This window comes from Coturnix japonica, chromosome 6, assembly GCF_001577835.2.
Source record: "Coturnix japonica isolate 7356 chromosome 6, Coturnix japonica 2.1, whole genome shotgun sequence".
NCBI classification, from domain to species: Eukaryota; Metazoa; Chordata; class Aves; order Galliformes; family Phasianidae; genus Coturnix; species Coturnix japonica.
This window is the reverse complement of record NC_029521.1, coordinates 28,248,728-28,270,855: the sequence shown is the minus strand read 5'-3', so window position 1 is coordinate 28,270,855 and position 22,128 is coordinate 28,248,728. Positions and strand designations below refer to the sequence as shown.

Sequence of the window (22,128 nt, the reverse complement as noted above, 5' to 3'; positions counted from 1 at the left end):
GTGGGCTATGCTGAATGCTCACCTCCTCCAGGAACTCCTCATTATCAATGGGGATTTTGGTACATGCAGATAACTTGGTGTACAGAAAGGGGAAGGCAGCGTCTTCAGCGTTCCACCAACTCAACCTCATTGCTCACTTCTATCATAGGTAAGAATGTGGGAAAAGTCAGGGCAACCTGGGCAAAAATGAGAGGGGTAAGCAACATAAAGTGATCAGAGATTATTCTGAGATGACTCCCTCACTGCCTGAATATGTGTAGTATTGGCTGGCAGCAGTATTTGCTGGTTTCTATTGACACAGGAGAAGTGAAAATAATTATACTTTTAAAATATTGACATTTTTATACAAATAATTGAGTACATTTTAGCAGATAATAGATTTTATTGCCTTTTTTTGTGCCTTCCGGAGGAATACATTTGTAAAACACATACATATTTATATGCAATATAAATATCTAAGTGTATATATATATGAAAAATGCATAGATATTTTTCCCTGCCTCTTCTATCTTTTGCACTGCAATGGAGAAATACAGCATGACTGAAGATAGCTTTGGACAAATACACCTCGGCTCGACAGAATAGTGTCAGACTTTGCTGGTTCCAGAATTGTGACAGTTTGAGCAAAACAAATAAAATTATTAACTGTGCTTCTCCATGCCCTGTAATCCATAGCTGGGCACAGGCCGTTAGGCAGCTGGTTTGTGCTTCCTCCAGCAGTTCATGAGCCCTGGCGTGCAGATTCTGCTGACAAAACGCACACACTGCAATCATGCATTGCTTTCTGTTCTCCTACAAAATCTCTCCTTTGCCTTACCCAGCTCATCTTCCCTTTCAGGCTGTACTGCAGGCAGAGATATGGGAAACCAGGGTGACCTGGTTCTTTGCATTGCACTCATCCAGATTATTTTATTTTATGACAATACTCAGACACCTGCCTGGCAGCAAGCCCCAAAATACTATTGCTGTTGGCTTTTAGTATTATGTTTTGTTTCCCCGCTGAACTAGAAGGCACCTACTACTAAGGCTACAATGCAAATGCCACATGGTAAATTGCCACTCTGTGGTTATCAAGCACAAGGTGACGTTTTATGTGGCTTCCAATGGTGAGCATTAAACTCAGCATATCATGTATTGGTAGCAAAAGCATAAAGATGGCCTGATAGGTGATGGGCAGGCCCTGCAGTGCACAGAGACTGATGATGTCGCATGTCAAGCAAAGAAGGCTGATACATCCCTCTTACACATGATGTATGACCTTGAATTCCTGAGCATCTGAAATTGCTGAGAGACAGACCTGAAAACCAACATCAGCACTAGAGCTGTGCTTTGCTCAGAGCAGTGAGCAACTCAGTTGGGGCAGAACATGGAGAAAGGGGGAAAGTCAGCAGCAGCTCTGTCCTGGGACTGTGGGATGTGGTGTTGGCAGGAGCCTTGTCCCCATACCCATAAAGATGTGGAGTCACCATCGCTGGAGGCGTTCCAGGTCCATATGGATGTGGCACTGAGGGACATGTGGGCATGGTGGGGATGGGCTGGGGTTGGTCTGGGGGATCCCAGATGTCTTTTCCAACAACTAAAGCCGCCTAACAGAACTTATCCAAATTCAGGGATACTTATCTCTCTTTCCCAAGCTGGCTTAAAAATAACACTGAAAATGCTGCAGTCTATTAGGGATTCAACTAACAGTTTATGTATAACATAAATGTTGCATGTCATGTATATATTATTTATGAAATAACATCTTAGGCTTACTACTGTAAAGTGTTGAGAGACAAAAAACTAAGTTTTTAACCAAATTTTTGGTAAGCAAAGTTTTGAAAACGTGGGTTGTTGAATTGCTTTTCCCCTATTTCATCATCTCCTGAAGTCACATCATATGACACTTGCTCTTGATTTATCAGCAGCTTGGAAACAATGCAACCAAACTGAGCCAGTGTGCATAAAGTGTCCTATTGTGCAAGTGTTTATCCACTTCAAGGGCATTTTGCAGGAGAAAGAAAATAGTCTTCCTAAGCAATTGGGACACACAGTTTCCTAAAAGTCTCTGTGAAATATTTATGGTTATTGGCAGCTTTTAAACTGAATAAGAAACAGAAAATGTGCTGAACGCATGTCGATCCTTCTTGTGTCCATTGGAACGATGACAACTTTGGAGTGGTGGTTTGAGGACTGAGTGGCATCAGTGATAGGAATAGGGTGGAGGGATGTCTCTTGCCAAGGGAGAGCCTGACCTGGAGTGCCCTGTGGAGAGCACAGGACTCCACCTGAGCAATCCTAAACAGTATTTGTATAATATTCTCTTTCTCTGGAATGCTTTTTCCTTCTGTTTGTACAACACTAAACACAGCTAGCTGCTTATTTACTCCTGGATAATTGTGTTTGATTTCCTTCCTTTAATAGATTTTTCATTAGAGTCTTTCTGTCAAAAAATACATTGGGAATACAGGGAGAGTGATGCTAACAGTTGAGTTGAGAGATGACACTGATAAAGGTATTTCTGCACAGTTTGCATGTCACATCTGGACATGTCTGTTGGAAAGCCATGCAAACATCCACTCACGGTGATAAAACTATTTTGTTCAGCCCTGTTGAGTCACCATCCCCAGAGGGGTTCCAGAGCCATGGGGATGTGGCACTGAGGGACGTGGGCTGTGGGCATGGTGGGGGTGGGCTGGAGGTGGGCTGGGGATCTAAGAGATCTTTTCCAACCTTCATGATTCTATGACAACTACTGCCTGAGCTGACCAGTCAGACTGTGTTTTCATGCTCTAAATTGATATCTGGAGCTTTCTATCTGCATTGACCTCAGTATAAATTAATGTGGCTATGAGCTAAACATGAATAAATTATTTTTCCCATCCTGCCCTGTAAGGCTTTCTGAGATAATTGCATCTCAGCACCAGAGCTCACAAACCCACACACAGCATCCCCACAGCACCGTCTGCATGTGTGAGAAGGGAAAGTGAGCACACCAAAAGACAGACAGAAACTGAGTGCTGAGCAGTTTAAATAAGGGCAGATATGGGAACCAACATAACACAAAGTAATCATAATGGTCAAATCTGAAATTATTCGATGTTTGAGAACGCTGAGCCCTGCTGGAGGTCTCTTCTGCTTTTCTACACCCACAGAGGAAGGAAAAGAGTCATTAAGAGTCCTCATTTATGCACTGGAGTGGAATTTAATCTTCAGCTCAGATCACTGTCTAGAGATCGCAGGAAGAAGCCTGGGGATATTTGTGTCCATTTCAACAAGTTGTGTTCAAGGTATCAAGGGAAGTTTAAGGACCAAATTTATCACAACTAGGTAAATGCATAACATATTAAGGTTCTGTATTTCCTCTTTATGTTGCTCATAAGCACACCGAAGTAATATTCTGTTGCAGTTGACTTTACTGACTTTGACTTCAGCTGAATTTTGGAAGCCAGTGATTTCAGAAGTCAGATCATTGACATGGCTTTGCAGGCTTAACTTTCACAACAACGAAATGAAACAGACTTTTTAAAGTGTAAAGTTTTATATAAAAAAATAGCTCACACGAAGTCATTTAATCATAATCACATTTCATTAACAGTAAATATAACAAAATCACAATATACATATATAGGACAGGTTTATTTATATGTTACTTTGTATTAATCATTAACTTTATGTAATAAAAATATATTACAACATTTGATATGTATTCACAAAGCACAAGCCATTGTAAACAGAATAGGCAGCACAGGCCCCTTATTCAAAAATCTGAAGTCATGATTAAAATTTATTGTCCTGTATTCCTTTCAACCGTATTAATACAACAGAATTCTGTGTTTCTGTCGTTACGTGACAGAATGTGTATCTCTGAATTATACATTGGGAATTGATAACAGTTTAGCTTGTTTGGGACTTCAAAGTTCCACGGTCCACTTCAACCCATGGAATTATTGAGCATCTCACTGTTACATGTTGGTCTGTGCATCACTCTACCCATGTTTTCATATTGCCTTTTTCCCCCGTATAAATAGCCCCATAAATTACAACTCATTGTTATACAAAATAATAATAATAATAATAATAATAATAATAATAATAAATGCAATAAATTATAATAATATAGTCAAAACATGCTCTACCTACAGCATTTATTGTTAATGCTATTCCAGAACTATCTTTCTGCAGGCTGACTAGACTCTAAGGAATAGGAAACCATGTATTTTTGATATCTCAAAACAAACAAAAAATGTTTAATTATACAGGCCAGACCATTTTAAATGTCTTATCCTATGGATGGTCCTTACTCATCCAAGGAATCCCATTGTCCTTATCGGTTTGTAAAGAAAGCCCCTAACTTTTTCCTTTTAACTATATATATATATAGTTAAATAAAGCAAATAATCATCTAATAATCTTAGCTAGAGAAAAAGATTGAACTGCATCTATTAAGACCGTTAATACATCACATTCCTGCAAGAATTCAGAACAGAATGATTAATGACTGCCAAATATATGAGATGTTTTAATCCTAAAATGATTTGAAGAACATAAAAGGAATATGAAAAAATTCAAGGTTTACAAAAATGCTCTGTGTAGAAATAAAGGTAAATCAAGGCACCTTTTAGTTATCTATTCCTATTTTCCAAGGCAATTTGTGATAATGATTTTTCAAACATTATTATCTGGGAAGCCCTATGGTTTCTATTACAAACGACCCATCACGCCCTGTGGCTGATGCAAGTAGGATTTTGTGGTCAGAGAGGCAATGTAAGCCATTTTAAATCCAATAGGTTGTTTTTCTAATTGTGTTTCAGGACTCAAGATGGAATAGCCATTATAGATATAGATTGCTATTTCTGCAATCTTTAAGAACATGTTTCTTCCAAAGCTGTAATTTTATTACTACAGTTTTCCCAGCATTCAGTAAGCTCCAAATGGAGACCCTTTTCCTAACATATCTTTGAGGACTGCTAATCAGCCATGTGGATTCAGGCCTTTGGGCATGTTGTAACCATGTACAATCTTCTTCAACAAAACAAACGTATTTTGCTGTATAATTATCACACATGCATGCTGTTCATACAGCTGATACGTTTGTTTCTCAATACACGAAGTTCTGAATTGCACTTACAGTCTAAAGGGCTAACCATCTCCATTATAAATATAGACAGATATGGGAAACCATAGCATCCTCTCATTCATTAGACCATCATCATTTGCTTAAAAACTAACAATTCTAGATACATATTTACATGATACACATCAGGACTACAGGTAAGAAGTAGACATTTTACAAAGACTGCAGCAGCTCTTATCTCCATGTAAACTTTGATACTTTCTAACAAGGACAGCTGTCTGTTTGAGAAGGATGGTTTACACAGAGAAACTTCATCCATCAGAGATTGTGAGATATGATTAGCGCTCTGAATTAAAGCATAAAATGCGTATTTAAAATAATAATAATAATAAATTTAAGGCCCAAATGTTATTATTGTCTCCTTTGTTCCAGCTTGAGTAGCTTGTATAATCCCTGAATCTACAAACAAGAAAGCCTATCCAGTTAGCTAGAGCTAACTACTCAGGGCCTCCTAAAGCAAACACCATAGGATCCACTGACCTAACTGAGCTTTCTGTGCTTAACATGGTGTACTGTAATATACTGAGATTATTAGGGACAAGTAGCAACAAGCTGACATAGGTGTGAAGTCTCTAGCGTTAAACATTTAATCAGAAGAAATGAGGGAGAAGATAAGCATGGGAGCAGCATAAAGAGAGCAATTTCCAATGGGCTGTTTCAAAGGATTCACTGCATAGTGGACTGGATAAGATGCTTAGGGACCTCAGAGCCTTTCTTTAGTATTAAGAGGTGGTGAAGGAACTTTAAGAATTTAGGCAAGTAAATCCAGAAAGAGCTTTCTTCACACAAATGACCTGAGCCTCTGGGGCTTTAAGAACTGGGTTCTATCTCCTAAAGCAAGACTCACCCAGGTGGAGCTGGTTTCAGGACATCAGTGTGAGGCTTTCCCTCACATCCCACCTGAAAACTATTTAAGCCTTCCCAAGCCAGTAAGGGCTCTTTCATGGAGGCTGTGTTGCTTGTGGAGACTTGGATTTTTCCATGGCAGCTACTGAGCCTTGAGAGAAACACTGTCTTTGGGGTAAGTGGATGGCTGAGAGATAGGGGGATAGGCCTCATTTAGAGATGGGACTTATAGCTGCCTAACACTGCAAGTGGGCACTTACACTCACAAGAAACTCAATAAATCCTGTTTACATCTTGTCATGAGTAAATAACTTTGAAGAAATGGCCTTACACATCTAGAAGTCAGATGTGTAAAACCTGGATGTAGTTATCTAATGGGGGTGAATCACCAACTGAAGCAACAGTTATATTGCTTTATGTCTGGAGGTGGATTTGTACTGCTTATTTTCTCGATAAACTCATTTCATTCACTTATGCATTCTGCCAAAAGGAATTATCTAACTCTTCACATCCAAACTGGGCTAAAAACGTAACACAAAATGGTGTTCACAACTATGGCTCTGAAATCACATAAATAATATATGGTTGTAAAATGAGCAGTGGGAAAAGCTCAGAAACTGAAAATGACACAGTGGGTTAAATACTCTTAATTGTCTGCCAGTGTTCTGCCTGTCAAACTTACAAGATAGGAAGAAAATGTTAATTGAACATGCATGTGAGAAATAGCTATTGCATATGGATTGCAGATAACCACCAGACAACTGCATATTGCCTAAGCAGCTGCACAAGCTTTGCACATGCAGTTCCATATTTTGGGCACACTGTAGCTGTAATTTACAACATTTTTCAAAAACATTTAAGTAACAAATGGAAAACCCACCCCTCGCACGCACCCTCTCAAGGGCATTTGACAAGAGAACGGTTCCGACTGACAATCAGAGATAATGAAGTATTGAGCATTATGTTTGCCATCGTTATTCTAACTCACTGGAGTGGAAGTGTCGTATAGTACATATAATACTCAGCAGACACGTAGTTAGTCATAGCTACATTCATCACTTAGACATACATTTCAGAGAATTTTGCTGGTTGCCTATAAGAACTCAGTTGAATAGCTAGCACTTAACAAGCCACAGTATCATATTTCTGTATCTTATAAAATGTCATCTGGAAATGTTAGGGTATTACTTTTATTTGTATATGGAGTCAGTTTGTCAAGCGCCAGCATGCACAGCTCCCGCTTGCTTCAGATGGTAGAAATATGACAATGTGTCAGAGATCTGATGTAAGTAAGGGGGAATTATGTTTATTCTCTGCTGTGAGATTAATTTTGGAAGAAAGGCACAATGAAAGAAAGACAAAGCTTTAAACGCGTACAAGGGGAGAGATTTATTGCTCATGGTGACACATAAATCAACCAGGGTCTGACTGAGATACACAGTCTGATGCTATATTTTTATCCACCTTTTACCAGTCATTCTAATGGTAGTTTTTTTGTTGTTTTGTTTGGTTTTTTTTTTTCCCCTGGGAAATTATTTTTCTCTATTGGGATAATGGATTGAAAATGTGAAACCCCTCTGGGGCTGGGTTTGTCAACATGCAAACATCCCATTGACTTGGCAGCAGCCCAGCCTATAAACTGACAACTCTTGTGGACTTCAACCATCACCCCATTCTAATTTGCTTACAAAGAAAGGATCTTAGTCAAATCCACAATATCTTGTTATGATGCATTTTACCTTTGTATTTGTATTGAATGGGGTCTTTTCACCTACTGCACCTGAGAAAATTACATTAAGCTTAAAAAGTCCAATGGTTAAGATGAGGTAGACAATGTAACATGACTAATGGCTAACCTTGAACACAGTGTTGGCAAAACTTAGATCCCGTGATTATATTTGTGTATCTATTTGACTTCATTTATGCTGTTGTTTAATAACTAAACTGGATAGCTAAGCTGAAGATTTTTATTTACATGGCTGTTACTGATCTTCATCCTATTAAATTTTGCATTTACAAAGCAGGTGGCAATGAGACTAACATTAGATTAACATTTTCCTTGCAGCTGTGATATCATGCCAGGGAGTGGGGCTAAGATGAGGCTCTGCACACCGGCACCTGAGCTATTACCCCAAGTATATTAACTTTGGGGACCGCCGAGTTACCTATCCAGGTTTCGAATTGATGGTGGGAAACTTCAAGAATGGATGCTTTTTGCAAGGTATGAAGGCAACTGTTGTTGTCATAATCTCTGTTGTTAAAGGACAAATATTCATGGTGGAACTTGTAAAACAGAGCATACCAAGGTTTGCAAAATGATTGATATTGGTTATTTATCATAAATGAAGCAGAATATACTGATTTAGCTACTTCCTCTTGTATCTTCCAAGCAAAGGGAAGGTCTTTTGCAGAGCTATTTATGCCATCCAGTGCCCTTTGCTTGGAGGGCACAAGAAGTGGCAGATAATAAGTAATTCCATCAACATGATTGTGATTTCAGTATTTACAGATGGAATATAAGTAAGAATAGATGTTAAAAGAGTCAGCTATGTCAGCTGTTATATAAACTGGAACTGGATAAGCCAAGACTATTCATAACCTGGGCTTGCGATGCGTTTGCTGTTTCACCCTTACCAACAACCTGTGTAATTTATGGCCACTAAACAGAAGGTTTCTTGATCTATTAAGAAAAAATTTCTCGTGTTATCTTACCTTTGCCTTGTGGACTTTGCTGGAGACAAACGGTTACAGAGCTAAGATCAGAATTGCTTGCAAGTCTCTTGCTGATCAGTGTATAAATGTAAAGCCTTTGAAACCAATAGGTCTTTACCAGAAAATAATTTCAAGAGATTATGAGGAGGACACACTTTCTTGATGCAATTTGTTACACAAATTATTACTAAAACCATAGCAGTGACGACCAATTAATTATTATTCTTGATTTCTTGGTTTTTGCAGCTTTGGGACAAATTCCATCCTTTATAATTCAGAAATCCTAAAAAGGGCATTGAGGGTAGGTGGGGAGGCATCCTAACCCTTCCATCCTATCTATCTACTGGTTTGGTGTTGTTTTTATTGATTTAAAATTTAATGAAGAGAAAAATAATAGAATTTGGTGAAAGTTACTTAGAAGACACATCAGAATCCAGCCCGTAGTATACTACAAAAGTGATTTTTTTCCACTCAGTTCTATGGAACCATTCAAACAATAGGTACCAAACGAGACTGAAAGCTATACTGGGTGCTGCATGAGTGCCCAGGTAAAGATTTTGCTATTAAGATGTTTCTGTTAAGATCTTTTCTAAAGGGTACCCGCTGAAGCAATCAGGTTGAGATTGTTTTGTAAAGCTGGCAGATCCATCGGAGAGACCCCGATCTGCAGCCAGTGAAGTACATGGCACAGATATCTCTTCTTGTCTTTTTTAAAAATAATCTCACTGTTGCACCTTTCTGCTCCCACTAAACTCATGAGCCCTTCCACCAAGGAGCAGCTTTCCACTCTATGCATAACTGCTGATGGAAATTAATGGGAGATTGCTCTTGGTAAAGTCTGCAGGACCACGCACCAATAGCACACTGCAGTTGGAGAGAGGAGGCTCAAAGCAGCCTCCCGTGGGTGTGCAGGGGCTGTGGGAGGGACACAGCACCTGTGACCACCTCCTGAAGCCTTGACAGCTGAGGATAGCTACTAGGGATAGGCCAGTTACTGTTGTTTCTCATGTACCATTTAACGCTTCTGGAAGATCCCATACCTAAGAGCTCCTCATTCATTCAGCTGCAATATATTTCGATTGTGCGACTCGCTCGTGAGGGCAGAGGAGTTGATGGAGCTCCTTTTGAGGATCTTGTTTATGATGTCCTTCCATGTCTTCTTGTACTGATTCCGTAGCAAAGAGTACACAAAGGGATCTGAAACAACTTTGCTGTAAGCTAAGCACTTGGAGATAATTCCCCAGTGGGAGTTGATGGGGATCGCAGAGGATAATTCAACAAGTCTGGGGGAAGAGAAAGGTTGAAAGAGTGAATGTTCCAGCAGCACAATGAGAAGTCGATGACGCACCCCTCCCCAAATCCCTGGGCAATAGCAAGAAAACAAAAGCCATACTCATGAAAATGTGAATGTAAAAGTTTTTGTGACTCTGCAATAGTAAGCCTGGCATCTGTTTCCCAAAAATGAGATTGCACAGATCCTACTGGGATGTCTTAAACTGTAAACTTCAAGGCATCCTTTACTTTGTACATTTGACTATTCTAGGGTTCTCAGTCCTAGTAAGGTCTCTTGTTAGAAAGCAAAGTTTCGCAGCTGATATTTCTTTTTGTTGTTGTTATTTAATGTTTTTGATGTTTAATTTTTTTCTAGTTGTGCAAGCTATAAAATCATGTTTTTAGCAGCTGAAGCTCATCATAGACTTGATAGAGCTCTAAAAGATATGAAAGGAGTATAACTTTTCCCAATAACATTTCCTGATGATCTCCACGCTTAAATGCACCATTTAATCCATCGTGCACACTGCATTTAATAGCAAATATTGTAATATATATATATATATCTGTGTAGACCCATAGAATTTCCTAAGTACTAGTGCAAAACCTTTGGGTTCCAAAGTCTGAGATTGAGACACTGACCATCATTGCTTGGTTTAGTGGGAGTCATATTTCCTGATAAAACTAAAAATAAAACTAAAAATAACAACATCCTAACTAAAAATACAACATCTGGTCCAAAGTCATCCTTCAAGGTCCCCTCTGGATTATCTGTGCAACCATCCTGCAGTACTACATAGCATTCATAAAAAGTCCAGGTTGTGGATTGTGATGCATTTGAATAGTCTGACTGGGTTAAAGGTGAAACACACAAGGAAGTAAAATTATTCATTAAGAAATGGCACAATTAATCTTAACTTTTAAAAGTGGTCAATTTGAAGCCCAAATATACTATTGCAATAAATATAGCCCAGAAAAAAAAAATAAAAAAAAAATATTGGGAAGCCATTGGGAAGGGAGGGAGAGGAGAGCTTTACGTGCTCCTCACACCCCAGCACAGACCATTCACTTTGTTCTGAGACCTCCAGTGCTTTTGACAGGGCAATACTGATAACTTCACGAGATTTTCTTTTCCCTTGTCTTTGAGCAACGCTGAAGGGTAGCACTGTTCAATATGTCTCTACAGCTGTTGAAAAACTATTGATTATTCTAGAGAAGAATGATTCCAAAGGGCATATGTGCTGCTAGAGAGCCCCACTGTGCGATGGTAAATGAGATCTTTGCTGACAACTACCTTCAGACACAGGTGCTTTTAAACCTGCCTGGAAACATCATCAGCTGCTAACCTTTCCATAGGCAAAGCTCTATTTTCAAGGAGCATTCTCAAGTGTGATTCCTACAGCATCAATACCAACACTGCTGGCATTTCAAGCGATTTAGAAGTAAGGATTTCCTCAGCCATTTTGTTTGCATTCCATAGAGTTTCACTGCATTTTGTTGTTTAAAATAGCACTGGCAGATGGCATGGTCTAGTCACTGGAGCATGGAAGAATGGCTGAGGAGCCTGAATTTGGTATAGTGTGGCAGTATCACTGAAAACATCCCAGTGCTCAGGGGTGCTTGGATTGCTACTGCTCTAAGAGCTACTTCTGCTCTTCCACGTTCTTTCTTACAAGGGCCTCTCTGTCATCTTGAAATGGTTTCTGAGCATCTCTTTGGCATCAATTTGCATACACTGCAACAGCACACAATGCAAGCCTAAACTGTATTTAATGAATAATTTCATGGAATCATGACATAATGGGAACTTTCTGAAGTTTTACAATTTATGTTATATGCTCTTAATTTCACTGTCAAATAATTAAGCATTAGTCATTGATAACCAGAAATAACCATTTCTCAGAGAGAAATATCATTCTGTCACAAATATCATCTTTACATTAATAAGTCCTATTATCAAAGAACAAATTATTTTCAGGTTCTTTATTTCTTTACTGAGCTCAATAGCCATTTCAGACACATTCTGCATTCGTGTTTTGTTCTCCTGGGAGATCATTCCTGCTTCAGTGGAGACAAGGGTTGAAAGTATTACGCATATGAATAGAGGAACACCCAGTACCTACTGGGAGTTATGGGCTCAGGGGCAAGTTAGGTATTGGAGGTGACCAGGCTGTGTTATGTGAAAATGCTTGAGAATTTGGCTCAGCTCATCACTGTGAGCTGCTCTGAGTTCCCAAAGAGCTGCCATCATTTTCCTCTCCTTTCATCTTGCCTAAGTCAATGCGCTCCTTCCAACCTCCCCTTCTAAATAGTGGTTGATAACTTTTTTTTCTTTTTTTTTTCTTTTTTTTTTTTAAAAAGCAGCATCCAAAGACAAACACAGTTAGCTTCTGCTGACATCTTGATTTTAATGGGGTTGATTTACTTTGGTCAAATGTTTTACAGATACTGAATTTGATTAAGTTTAATTAAGTGCAGTGGATGCCTTGAATGATCAAGGTTTAACAAATTTGTGTCTGAACCTGTCACCCAGTCCTATGAGCCCTAAACAAACTCCATTTAGAGCACATCACATGGACAATGTAAGGTTGTAAGTCTAGGCATATTAATTCTGCCTTCAGTGACTGACCAATTAAAAAGTCAACACTTTTATCAACAGAATCTACGATATTTTCTTCAATTATTTCCTTTTGTCCCTGACATTTAAAGACTTTGCCATTTTTGTGTATTATTTTTGACATTTGCAGATACATAGCAACAAACAACTGCGGGTAAACCCCAAGGTACGCAATTCTATTTGATGTAGAAACAATTAAATGTCTTCAAGTTGTGTCATATACTTTATTGCCTTTGAAAGAGGGTTTTGTTTCTCATTATTGATGGAAATTATATGCATAGCTTCAATTTTCATGAGACATTTCAACCAGAAAGATGTTTTCAGTGAGGGTGAATTAATATTTCAGTGCTACCTGTTAATTAAATTCTACAGCATTGGCTACATAGTTCCCTAACTTGCTTTCAAAAGTGGCTCTTGTACTTGTCTGTTACTCAGTTCCTATACTTCCCAACTACAAACTGTTTAGCTGTGATAATTTTTCTAATATCTTAAACATGTAATTCTATAGTGCACTTGGTGGCAAATGGAAATCCAATTGTTTCATTTCACTTTCAGTAAACAAACAAGAATGTCACCTGTAGGTTGAGGATTTTTCTAGCACTCCCCTTTTTGTACTTCAGGATTAGGAGAGCACAGATTGCCTCGAAGCTCAGTGGTAGTGGGGAGGTGGTGGCTGAATGCTGGCCTGAGCTGCAAGGAGAATAGAAATGCTTCCAATAGCCCTGGCTTATGTTCTTGGTGTCATCAGGGCTGAGCTGAGAGCTATTCAGTGCCTATGATGATTTTCATTAGCTTCACACACCCAATATAAAATGAAATCCAACCACCTGAAGCAAGGCATACTCTAATATCTCATAGTTTCAGAGTTAAGGCTAAGCACCCATAATTATAAATCCTTCCATAGCCTTTCAGAGCACAGGGCATGGCCTCTGCCACTGTATAGTCAGTGTGAAGAAAAATTTCATAATGCTGTACAAATGTACTCCCAATGCTGTCACAAGTTATTAGTACAGATCAATTAGCTATTATTATCATGAACATAAAATTAATGTGGTATGCAGGTTTTCCTTTCTAACAAGAGACTGCAAGACTGCTTGTTAGTTGTCTTGTTCGAAACAGAAATTCAGGATATTGTACAGTGAAGGAAAAAGGGGTTTTTCTATTGACCACTTACATTGAGTCTTAATTCAGGTTTTTCAGTGTGGGGTTGTTGTGGCTTTTTTTTTGCAATTCTGAATTTAGTCCTAGTAATTTCTCTCCAATAATACTGGAATAAGTGATGCTTTAGGTGTATATATATATATTTCTTTCTCTGTTCCGCGTAGCAGTATTTCAGTTTTTTCTGAGTTTTAATAACAAGCACAGGTTGTAAATTTCCTTTCAAAAACTTGCTAATACTAATCCAGAAATACTTGCTTTTCAGTAATTTTGTTTCATTGGAGTACTTCTGTGTTTCCCACAGGAGCCATTTTCAGAAATAAGCTGCTAGATAAATAGGGACATCTGACCATAAATTGCAAGATTTTCTTTAGCTGTAAGCCAGACTAACTTTGATATTTGATGTTTATGACCAAGAACTCTGTCCAAGAAAGCTGCTCTTTAAATCTGTGGGCTGTTTTCTCACCTCATCCATGTCTTCTACAGTCAGAACTCTCCATCCTAGCCTATTCATACTAGTGTCCTACAGAATGGGTTGGCTCAGCCCCTGGGCCACTGAGGTAGTCTGAGGGTTCTTGGTCTCACAGCACCTGGGGACTGAACTCCTTAGTCCCTGCCATGCAGCCCACCCATTGACTTGGCTCACTGGATGGGGTCTGGCTCACAGACTACAGAGGGATTGGACTGGAAATGCTGTGACATTCTACATAATGTGGTTGGCTCAGCAAATAGAATCTCTGGTAGGTGAAACATAGCACAGAACTTTCATAAGGAGCTTGCATCAGTTTCTGGTGCATTGCCTTGCTTTTCTGACCATTTTTTTTCAGAACATAGGCTCCTGCTTACCTTGTGATAACATAAGGTGCAAAACAAAGTATAAAGGTACCAATGAAGGTACTTATTTTCTTTGTTGCTCGTTGCCTCCGTCTCTTCTGCTCTTCTAGACAACGCTCTCTTACACTGCATGACATTCAACACAAACAAGAACATGAATCATAATATCAGGTAGCAAACTTTAACAGCTATACTTCTGGAATAATTGAAATCAATTCTTTCAGTACGTGCTGATTTCACATAACCCAATAACCAATGTGCTGCATTTCCACAGGAGAACTGTGAGTATTACTGCTTTACATGATCTTACCTTCCAAATCCAATTACTGAGAAATGCATGTACGTACACTTATATCCACACCCGCTCCCACCTACTTCCATAGGAAAAGCAATTCAAGCAACCATATCACAGGTAGGAGAAACCACCCAGCTAAGTAAGAAATAAAGCGCAATGAAATGGTAACAGGAAAAATACCCTCTTAGAAGTCAGCCCAGCACTGAAGCAATCATTATATCCAGTAGCTGTGAATGGTGTAGCCATAAATCTCACAACAGCTTGTGCACATGGTGAGCACTTTGCAAAGCCAGAAACTAGACAACAAATCTGAAAAACTGAAGTTTTTTAAGTCTGAGGCTCAAAGCAGCCTTATTTCTGATTAGTCCTGTCATTTTTCCATCCTCTTCTACCTGCTTGTGCAACTTCTGTGCTAGCTGGGTGAAGCCCAGGGATGTGGTTCTCCAGGTGTTTCTGTAGGATTGGAAGCACAGGTTGTACCTCCCGGAGCCATCTGCACCTGAACTGGTGAATCTGCCAACATACTTCCTTTGGGAAAGGATGAAACCAAAGTCAGGCTGCCTGCCAACATCCCTCTCTAGGCACATAGCAGTGTTGCTGCCTGTGGACCCATTGCACACATCTTGTGGCAAAGTAACCACGTGACTTGGGTGGTCTGGCCTATGCACTGCACTTTATAACAGCTTGGAGCTTGTCTTCCTCTGGTTTTATTGTAAATTTGTAATCAGTGATTCATTGTCAGGTTCCATGCTTGCATATATTAATAGCTCTATGGTTTATGACCACACCTGTGTGTTGTTTGCTGTAGCTGTCTGATCAACATCTAAGCATGCGTTGTGTCCTGAGGATCTCAAGGTGCTTTGGTGCTATCTGTGTCAGACAGTTCTGATGTTATCTTTTGATTGGGCTAAAAAAAACAAAAACCTTTTTCATTATTTCCTTTTTATTTACTCTCACCCATCCAGTCCCCAGAGCAGCTGCCATGATGGAAAAGTGAACAAAAGAAATAACAAATTGCCTTGCTCTCAAAGAATATGCCCAAGCAGAACTAAAACGGTGTTACATGTTCTACATCTGAGTTATATGCAGCTCAAAATGACAGCTGAGCAGTAAAAAAAGAAATCCACCTGTTAAAGGGAACCTAAGCTTCCAGTTCTGCAGGAGCTGAAGAACTTGGAGTACTTTCAGGTGCAAATAGAGGATCTCAGAGGTTCAGCAGCTTCACTTAAGCCCTGCACTGAGGCTCAATATCCCAAGCATGCATCAGAATAGGAAAAAAAAAATCCAAAGCCATTTCAATTAGGATGCTGTTAGGGTGTGTGGGGGGGTATTTTTGGTCCCCAATAGTTCCCCTCTCCCACCCCCCCATTATATCTCTCCACACATTCATTGGTATACACAAAGCCTTTGTGGACTCTAGGAGCTCACGTGTGACGTGGAAAGTCCTGAAGGCTTCGACTGATTTCTTTTGTTCAGCATTTCCAGACGTAGCTAGTAAATACCACACCACAAATGAAAGTACTTTATCTCATTCCTTCATACAGATCATGTGCTCAGATGGGTATTTTGCTTTTGTGCACTCTTTTGTGCAGTTAGATAACAACATAAACACAGGTTCCATGGGTGACACTGGTAATAGAACTGGATTGTTGACTAAGCTTTCATTCAAAGATTTTAATATCCTGGAAAATCTGAGATATATCCCTTTGAAGGTTTGGTATTTTAAACAAAGCTTATGAGATAAAGAACCTTAAGATCCACTATCTTTAAGAGCTGGATACACTAAAATGATAGTACAGATAATTTCGGTTGAGAAATACATGAGTTAAGCACTTAAGAGAATTCTTGCCCAAGCCTCTCACGGTAACTCAGATAGCTCAGTCTAGGGAACAAAGTCAAGAGAAAGCAGTACCCAGTAAAAATGCCAAAGCTAACATGAAAGGACATGTGCCCTAAACATTCACACAGTTCTGTGCGGTGTTTAGAGGTTTCCTTCGTACTCATCTCAAATGATCTTCAGAAGATCACTTGTGTCTCCCCAAGTCACAGGTAATAAAGCCATCTGTCACAACGCCTGTCCCAGACCCCCTGGCGGGCGGATTCTGAGTCACAAGGAGCAGAAAATTGTCTGTACACATTTCTCAGCGCTAAAACCAGACCACGCAATAGTCAGGGGTAGGCTAAGCTACAACTGCAAACTTTGGCCTCTCATGCATGTCCTCCCAGTGCCCATGTTACACTGTTGGGTACTATCAGAAACACTAAACGTTCCTGTACATGTGCCACTTATATAACTCGATGTAGATCACTGTGAAGAGCCTCTGTGCGGAGTCTAAGATCTGACCCTACAGCTGCTGCAGCTGTCACTGACAGGACAGCAGCACTATAGGTTTCAATCAGCCATCACTGCTGTAGTCCAGAGAAATCAACACTCCCCTTTCCTAGAGAATGGCCTGATTTAAGAGCTGAATAACAGCAGCAGAGGTTACTGGCAGCAAAGTGCCTGTAAAACTCCATCTCCTCCAATGAAGAGGTACAATATCCACAGCCCTGTGAACTGCTCTTCTGCGAGATGATGGTGAAATGCAGGAATACCTTCTAGTTAACTCAGACATGAAAAAATGCAGAGGAGGAGAATACTGTTGTGACTTCTGCCTTTTTTTTTTTTTCCCTAAGCTTTTCTGTACAATCTAGCCATACTTTAAGCATTAGGTGTAAGGATTGCTATTTCAAACAGCCTCATCACGTCTACAGCACTGCCCTGCAAGTGGCCATAGCAGGAATTGAGAGCAACTGGGGTACAGTTCAGCAAACCAGACAGTGCATGGGGTAGGAGGCTGTTTTTTTCCTCTCTGACTTGGTGGATAAGGGAAGATTTATACGTGTGTTTCTCAAAAGCAGGAACAGAACTCACCCAAAGTTCTGTTCCACATTTGTGGTCAAGACATGGATCAGACAGCTTAACTGGAGAATTTTAAGCAAACGTTTCTGTTCCTCTGACACAGTACTGTCCTGCCCTGATCCTTTCAGACTTCTTTGCCTCAGGCTAAGGAATCCCCAAGCTCTGACCTCGTTTTGAGGACAGCCACATGTGCTTCCTTCCACTCCTGTGGCTGCTGCTTGCCTCCAGCCTGCAGATAACAGCAAGATGGGATGCTACTATGGGACAACCCATCTGCTCATGGCTTTCCTCTCTTCTTCCCCATATCAGACACCTGCCTGCACTGCCAGCTGCCAGCACCTTGCTCAAAGACACTTCCCTTCCCTTCCCTTCAGTGTGAACTTACAGACTCAGTCCCTGACAGTCTCCCAGTCAGCATGCACATCCTTCACAGGTCCTCCATCGCCAAACCATCTTCTCCACCTTTCTCCAGGTGAGTCTGTTGGAGTCTCTCCTTCCCAATCACCTGCTCCAGTCACACTCCTCCTCTAAGCAAAACTCCCAGCAAACTGGGCCCATTTCCTCCCACTCTACAACCAGCAGCCTGGTTTCAGAGAACCTCAGAACTATAGGCTCATTAAGGTCAGAAAAGACCACTAAGATACCAAGTCCAACCATCAATTCATCACCACCATGCTCACTGAACCATGTCCCATGTTTTCCCTGCCCATAGCTCACTCTCTCTTTCCCACCTTGTCCCAGTCTCAGCTGGTCCTTAACCTATCTGCCTCAGCTCATCGGAGCCTCCAAGCCCAGAGCCTACTGTGGTCCATCAGCCACCCCATCCTGCCTTAGGTTTGTGGATTGATTTCTAATTCCCCTTTTCCCAGACAGATTGCTCTGGCTCATCCTGCTGCTGCCTTCTCACTGGCCCCGCACCCCAGGGCTTCCATCCAGCAAACCTTTATCTCCTTCAGCTGTACAGCTCTGCACCCTTAATGATCAGGAAAAAGTCACTCCCACTCTCCCTTCCCCAGCAAAATCTGCTTCCCTTGCAGACCCAGACATGTCCTATTTATGTAAGATTTATAGCCTGCACATCGTCTCTGACAGGACACTTGCACAGCTTCCCTACACACATCCATGCCTTCTTGGTGCTTGCCATTCTTCTCCCAGCCCCTGGAGACTTTTCTCCTAACAATTCTCTCGCTTAAGGACTCTCATTAGCAATGAGCTTTCTACATCCCTCACTTGTCATATCAACATTGCTACCGAAGTATCTCTATGGGATTTAAATACAGGCATTCAAGCATACGTATTTAGCAGATGTTATTCCCTCACGATGCTGCCTTTGGGAGGATAAAGTTACAGAGAGCACAGCAACATGGACACAGCTGGAGGAGCAGTGAGTGCCCCAGCTCCCCTTCCCTCTCAGCTCTGAGCTAGGGACATGTGCTCCCTCTCGGCGAGAAACAGTGTTTCGGGCTGACACTGCTAAAATCTGTAAATCTATCGATTGCTAAATCCACCTTCTGAGACAAAGAGCAGTGGTCTGATCACTGTCTCAAAGGGAAATGCATGCTCAGACAAAACTGCTTTGTTTCTTTGCATTCCCTCCCAAAACAAGCTCCTAAGAAAGGAGGCTTTTTTCTGCCACTGGAAAAAACACAAACACAAGTACAAAGCAACGTGCAGCAGGAAGGATGCTTGTTTTCTCCCCCTCCCAAGCCCTCCCTGCTGTGACACCGATCGGACTGCATTAAACATAACACTAATCCCAGTCCTCACTTCCTCTACATCCAACATTCTCTCTTGCTGAGCACATAGACACCTACCTGGGATGGATGTCCACAAGCAGTACCAGGGTCTGCATAGTGATCACGTCAATCCGCTTACAGTGGAACCGTGCCACCTTCAGCACTTTGAGATAAGTGAAACACAGGACTATAAGGGAGAGGAGGAAGCTGAGGGTGTGAAAGACCCCAGTGAAAATCACAAACTGTGTCCTATCCTCTGGTCTCTTGTTGTACAAGGTGCAGGAGGCATAGAGGTGATGGAAACCCACCCAGGAGAGAGACGCTGCCACTATGGGGAACGACACAGAGTGTAACCACGTGTAGCTCAGGATGAGAGCAGCATCTCTGTACCTCATTTTGGAGTGGTAACTTAGAGGGAAGACCACGGCAATCCACCTGTCAATGCTCAATGCTGCCATGCTCAACATGGAATTCGTGGTAAGGAAAGTCTCCAGGAAGCCCACAATGTGGCAGATCTGATCTCCTCCCGGTTGCCTCTTGTAAATGATGCCAGCCAAGGTCAGGGGCATGCTGGAGACGGTCATCAACAGGTTGCAGAAGGTAAGGTTGAGGATGAACAATCCCGGGACCTGCTTGCGGATGTCGGCGCTGTACAAGAAGCACATCAGCACCAGCACATTGGCCAGCAAGGCCACGAGCATCAGCACCACCACCACAAAAGCCAGGATCACCTCCCAGATGCTCATGGTGCATCCAGTCACAGGAGGGACATCTCCGAGTGTCCGAGGACCATGGCGCGAGGTGCTCTCCCCTCGCCCTCCTTCCCAGCCTGCTCGCACTCTCGCATGCCCTCCGTATTTTTAGAAGAGCTGCCGTTTTTTTCCTCCAACCTCCCCCTCCTTGCTGCTCCTTTCCACGTCAACGCTCTCCGAGACGTGCACAAAAGCACTGGGAATGCCCATCAAACTGCGAGGAGGGCTTTAAAAATATCAGCAGGACTGAACCACTGTCTCCATTTGGTCCATCCGAAGGCGAGCAGGTTATTCTGAGAAACTGCACCCCTGAGATCCCTAATTATCAGCCCAAAGCTTGCAAGCAATTCACTGAGCGAATAGCACTCTCTTTCTCTCTCGCTTTCTCTCTCTCTTGCTCTCCCCTCCCCTCTCCTCCAACCCTCACTCCCTTCCAGGCTGAATGTAACCTGCTTTTTATGATCACAGATAAAAACCCCATTAATGGATTAAAGCATGCACACTGCTGGTGATTCGCAAATGTGATTATGTCATCCCCACTCCACAACCCCTCCCCTTTTCATTGCAATTGTGACCAGACTTTCCTCAAGAGAAATCCCATGCTTTCATTTAATTGATTTAGCCATTAATTTGCAAACAGCCATGTAACCGAATTCCTGCACTACACTGAGTTTCCTGCATTTCAGTGCATCACTTTCACAGTTGCTGCCTGCTCTCTGCTAGGGCAGGGGAATTCTTTTCTGTGCTTAAAAAGATGGGGAAATTGATGTATTCTGCTACTTGTCTGAAGCTGTCATTAGGCTACCAGAACAATTTAGAGTCCTCTGCCTCCAACCACAATGTGCAGGAGAAAAACAATTGCATTCCTGCTTCCTTTAAAAGTAGGGAAAACAGAACCCCAAGTGTCTCAGCAACTTGCCTGAGGTCACAGTGCAGGTGAGAGGCATAAGCAAGCAGTCTCACCACTCGCCTCACTTTCACAGCCCTTGTTTCCCCCAATTACCCTACTCACCTCACCTTCACAGCCCATGTTCCCCCCAGTTACCCTTCCTTCTTGCTGGGTGAGCACCACAACCACGGAGGGGTTTGGCAGAAGCAAGCAGGGCTGAATCTGCCTTGCATTTAATCAGACGTGACAATTAAGTTTGTTTCAAAGGAAGGACTGGGAACAGTTTTCCAATTGCCTTTGCTGTCACTTTAAAACCACTTTAACCGGGAATGCTAAAAAATTGCAAGCAATCAGGACAGCTTTCTCATCAAGGCAGCCAAGCCTTAATCCCTGTACAATGAGGAAGGAAAAGATAGCCCGCAGCAGCACAATTATTGTGGCTTGGTAAGTGCCTCAGCACTCGTGCAAGAACTGGAAGCTGAGGTGGATTGTTCCTCTGTGCTTGCAGCAAGCACTTGCCAGAGCTGTGCACGCTTGATTTACAGCAGCTCTTCCTTGCAGACACTCACTTGCTCAGTAGCGGAGCTGACACCGCACGCAGCATCGGCACTTTGCACATTGCAGGAAGGCCCCTTTGCTTCCACTCAGCTATTTCTGCTGGCGATATTTTTTCTTAGACCGAGCTTTAAAAGGCTGACAGCAAAAGGAATTCACTTTCTTTAAGTCAGAGAGTTGTCATTAGAGACATTAAATAAAGCAGACGGTTGTTTCCTGAGGTGTTGAACCCATGAGAAAACCCTGTGAGAGACCATTTCTAGTGACTGTTCTAAGGTCCCTGCTGAGGGACCCTTCTAAGAGGGCACAGGGACACTTAGGAGATTCATGATGAGAAGTGCAGCACTAGAAAATGGGAGTTTCTTTGTTGGGTACAAAGGAAAAGCCCTGGTTGAGAATGATGCCCTGGGATCTGCAGACTGAGCAGGGTGATGGTGCCAAGGG

General features: G+C 41.5%; 1 protein-coding gene across 1 annotated transcript; it reads right to left on the bottom strand.

The window, feature by feature from the left end:
- Nucleotides 1-3,541: 3,541 nt before the first annotated feature.
- GPR26 (G protein-coupled receptor 26) lies at nt 3,542-20,707 on the bottom strand. Its single transcript, XM_015867590.2, has 3 exons — nt 19,567-20,707; nt 14,568-14,681; nt 3,542-9,957 (listed from the first exon to the last, which is right to left on the bottom strand). Exons 1-3 carry the CDS (start codon nt 20,232-20,234, stop codon nt 9,726-9,728), a joined length of 1,014 nt encoding a protein of 337 aa, XP_015723076.1. The 5' UTR covers nt 20,235-20,707; the 3' UTR covers nt 3,542-9,725.
- Nucleotides 20,708-22,128: the final 1,421 nt, after the last annotated feature.

Bases quoted from the DNA above. Each gene is read 5' to 3' on its own strand.
- GPR26 (XM_015867590.2), bottom strand. From the start codon at position 20,234: ATGAGCATCTGGGAGGTGATCCTGGCTTTTGTGGTGGTGGTGCTGATG. The intron at 14,682-19,566 runs GTAGGTGTCTAT...AATGTCATGCAG, and splicing joins CTTGTGGACATCCATCCCAG to TGTAAGAGAGCGTTGTCTAG. The intron at 9,958-14,567 runs GTAAGCAGGAGC...CTCTTCCCCCAG, and splicing joins GCACCTTATGTTATCACAAG to ACTTGTTGAATTATCCTCTG.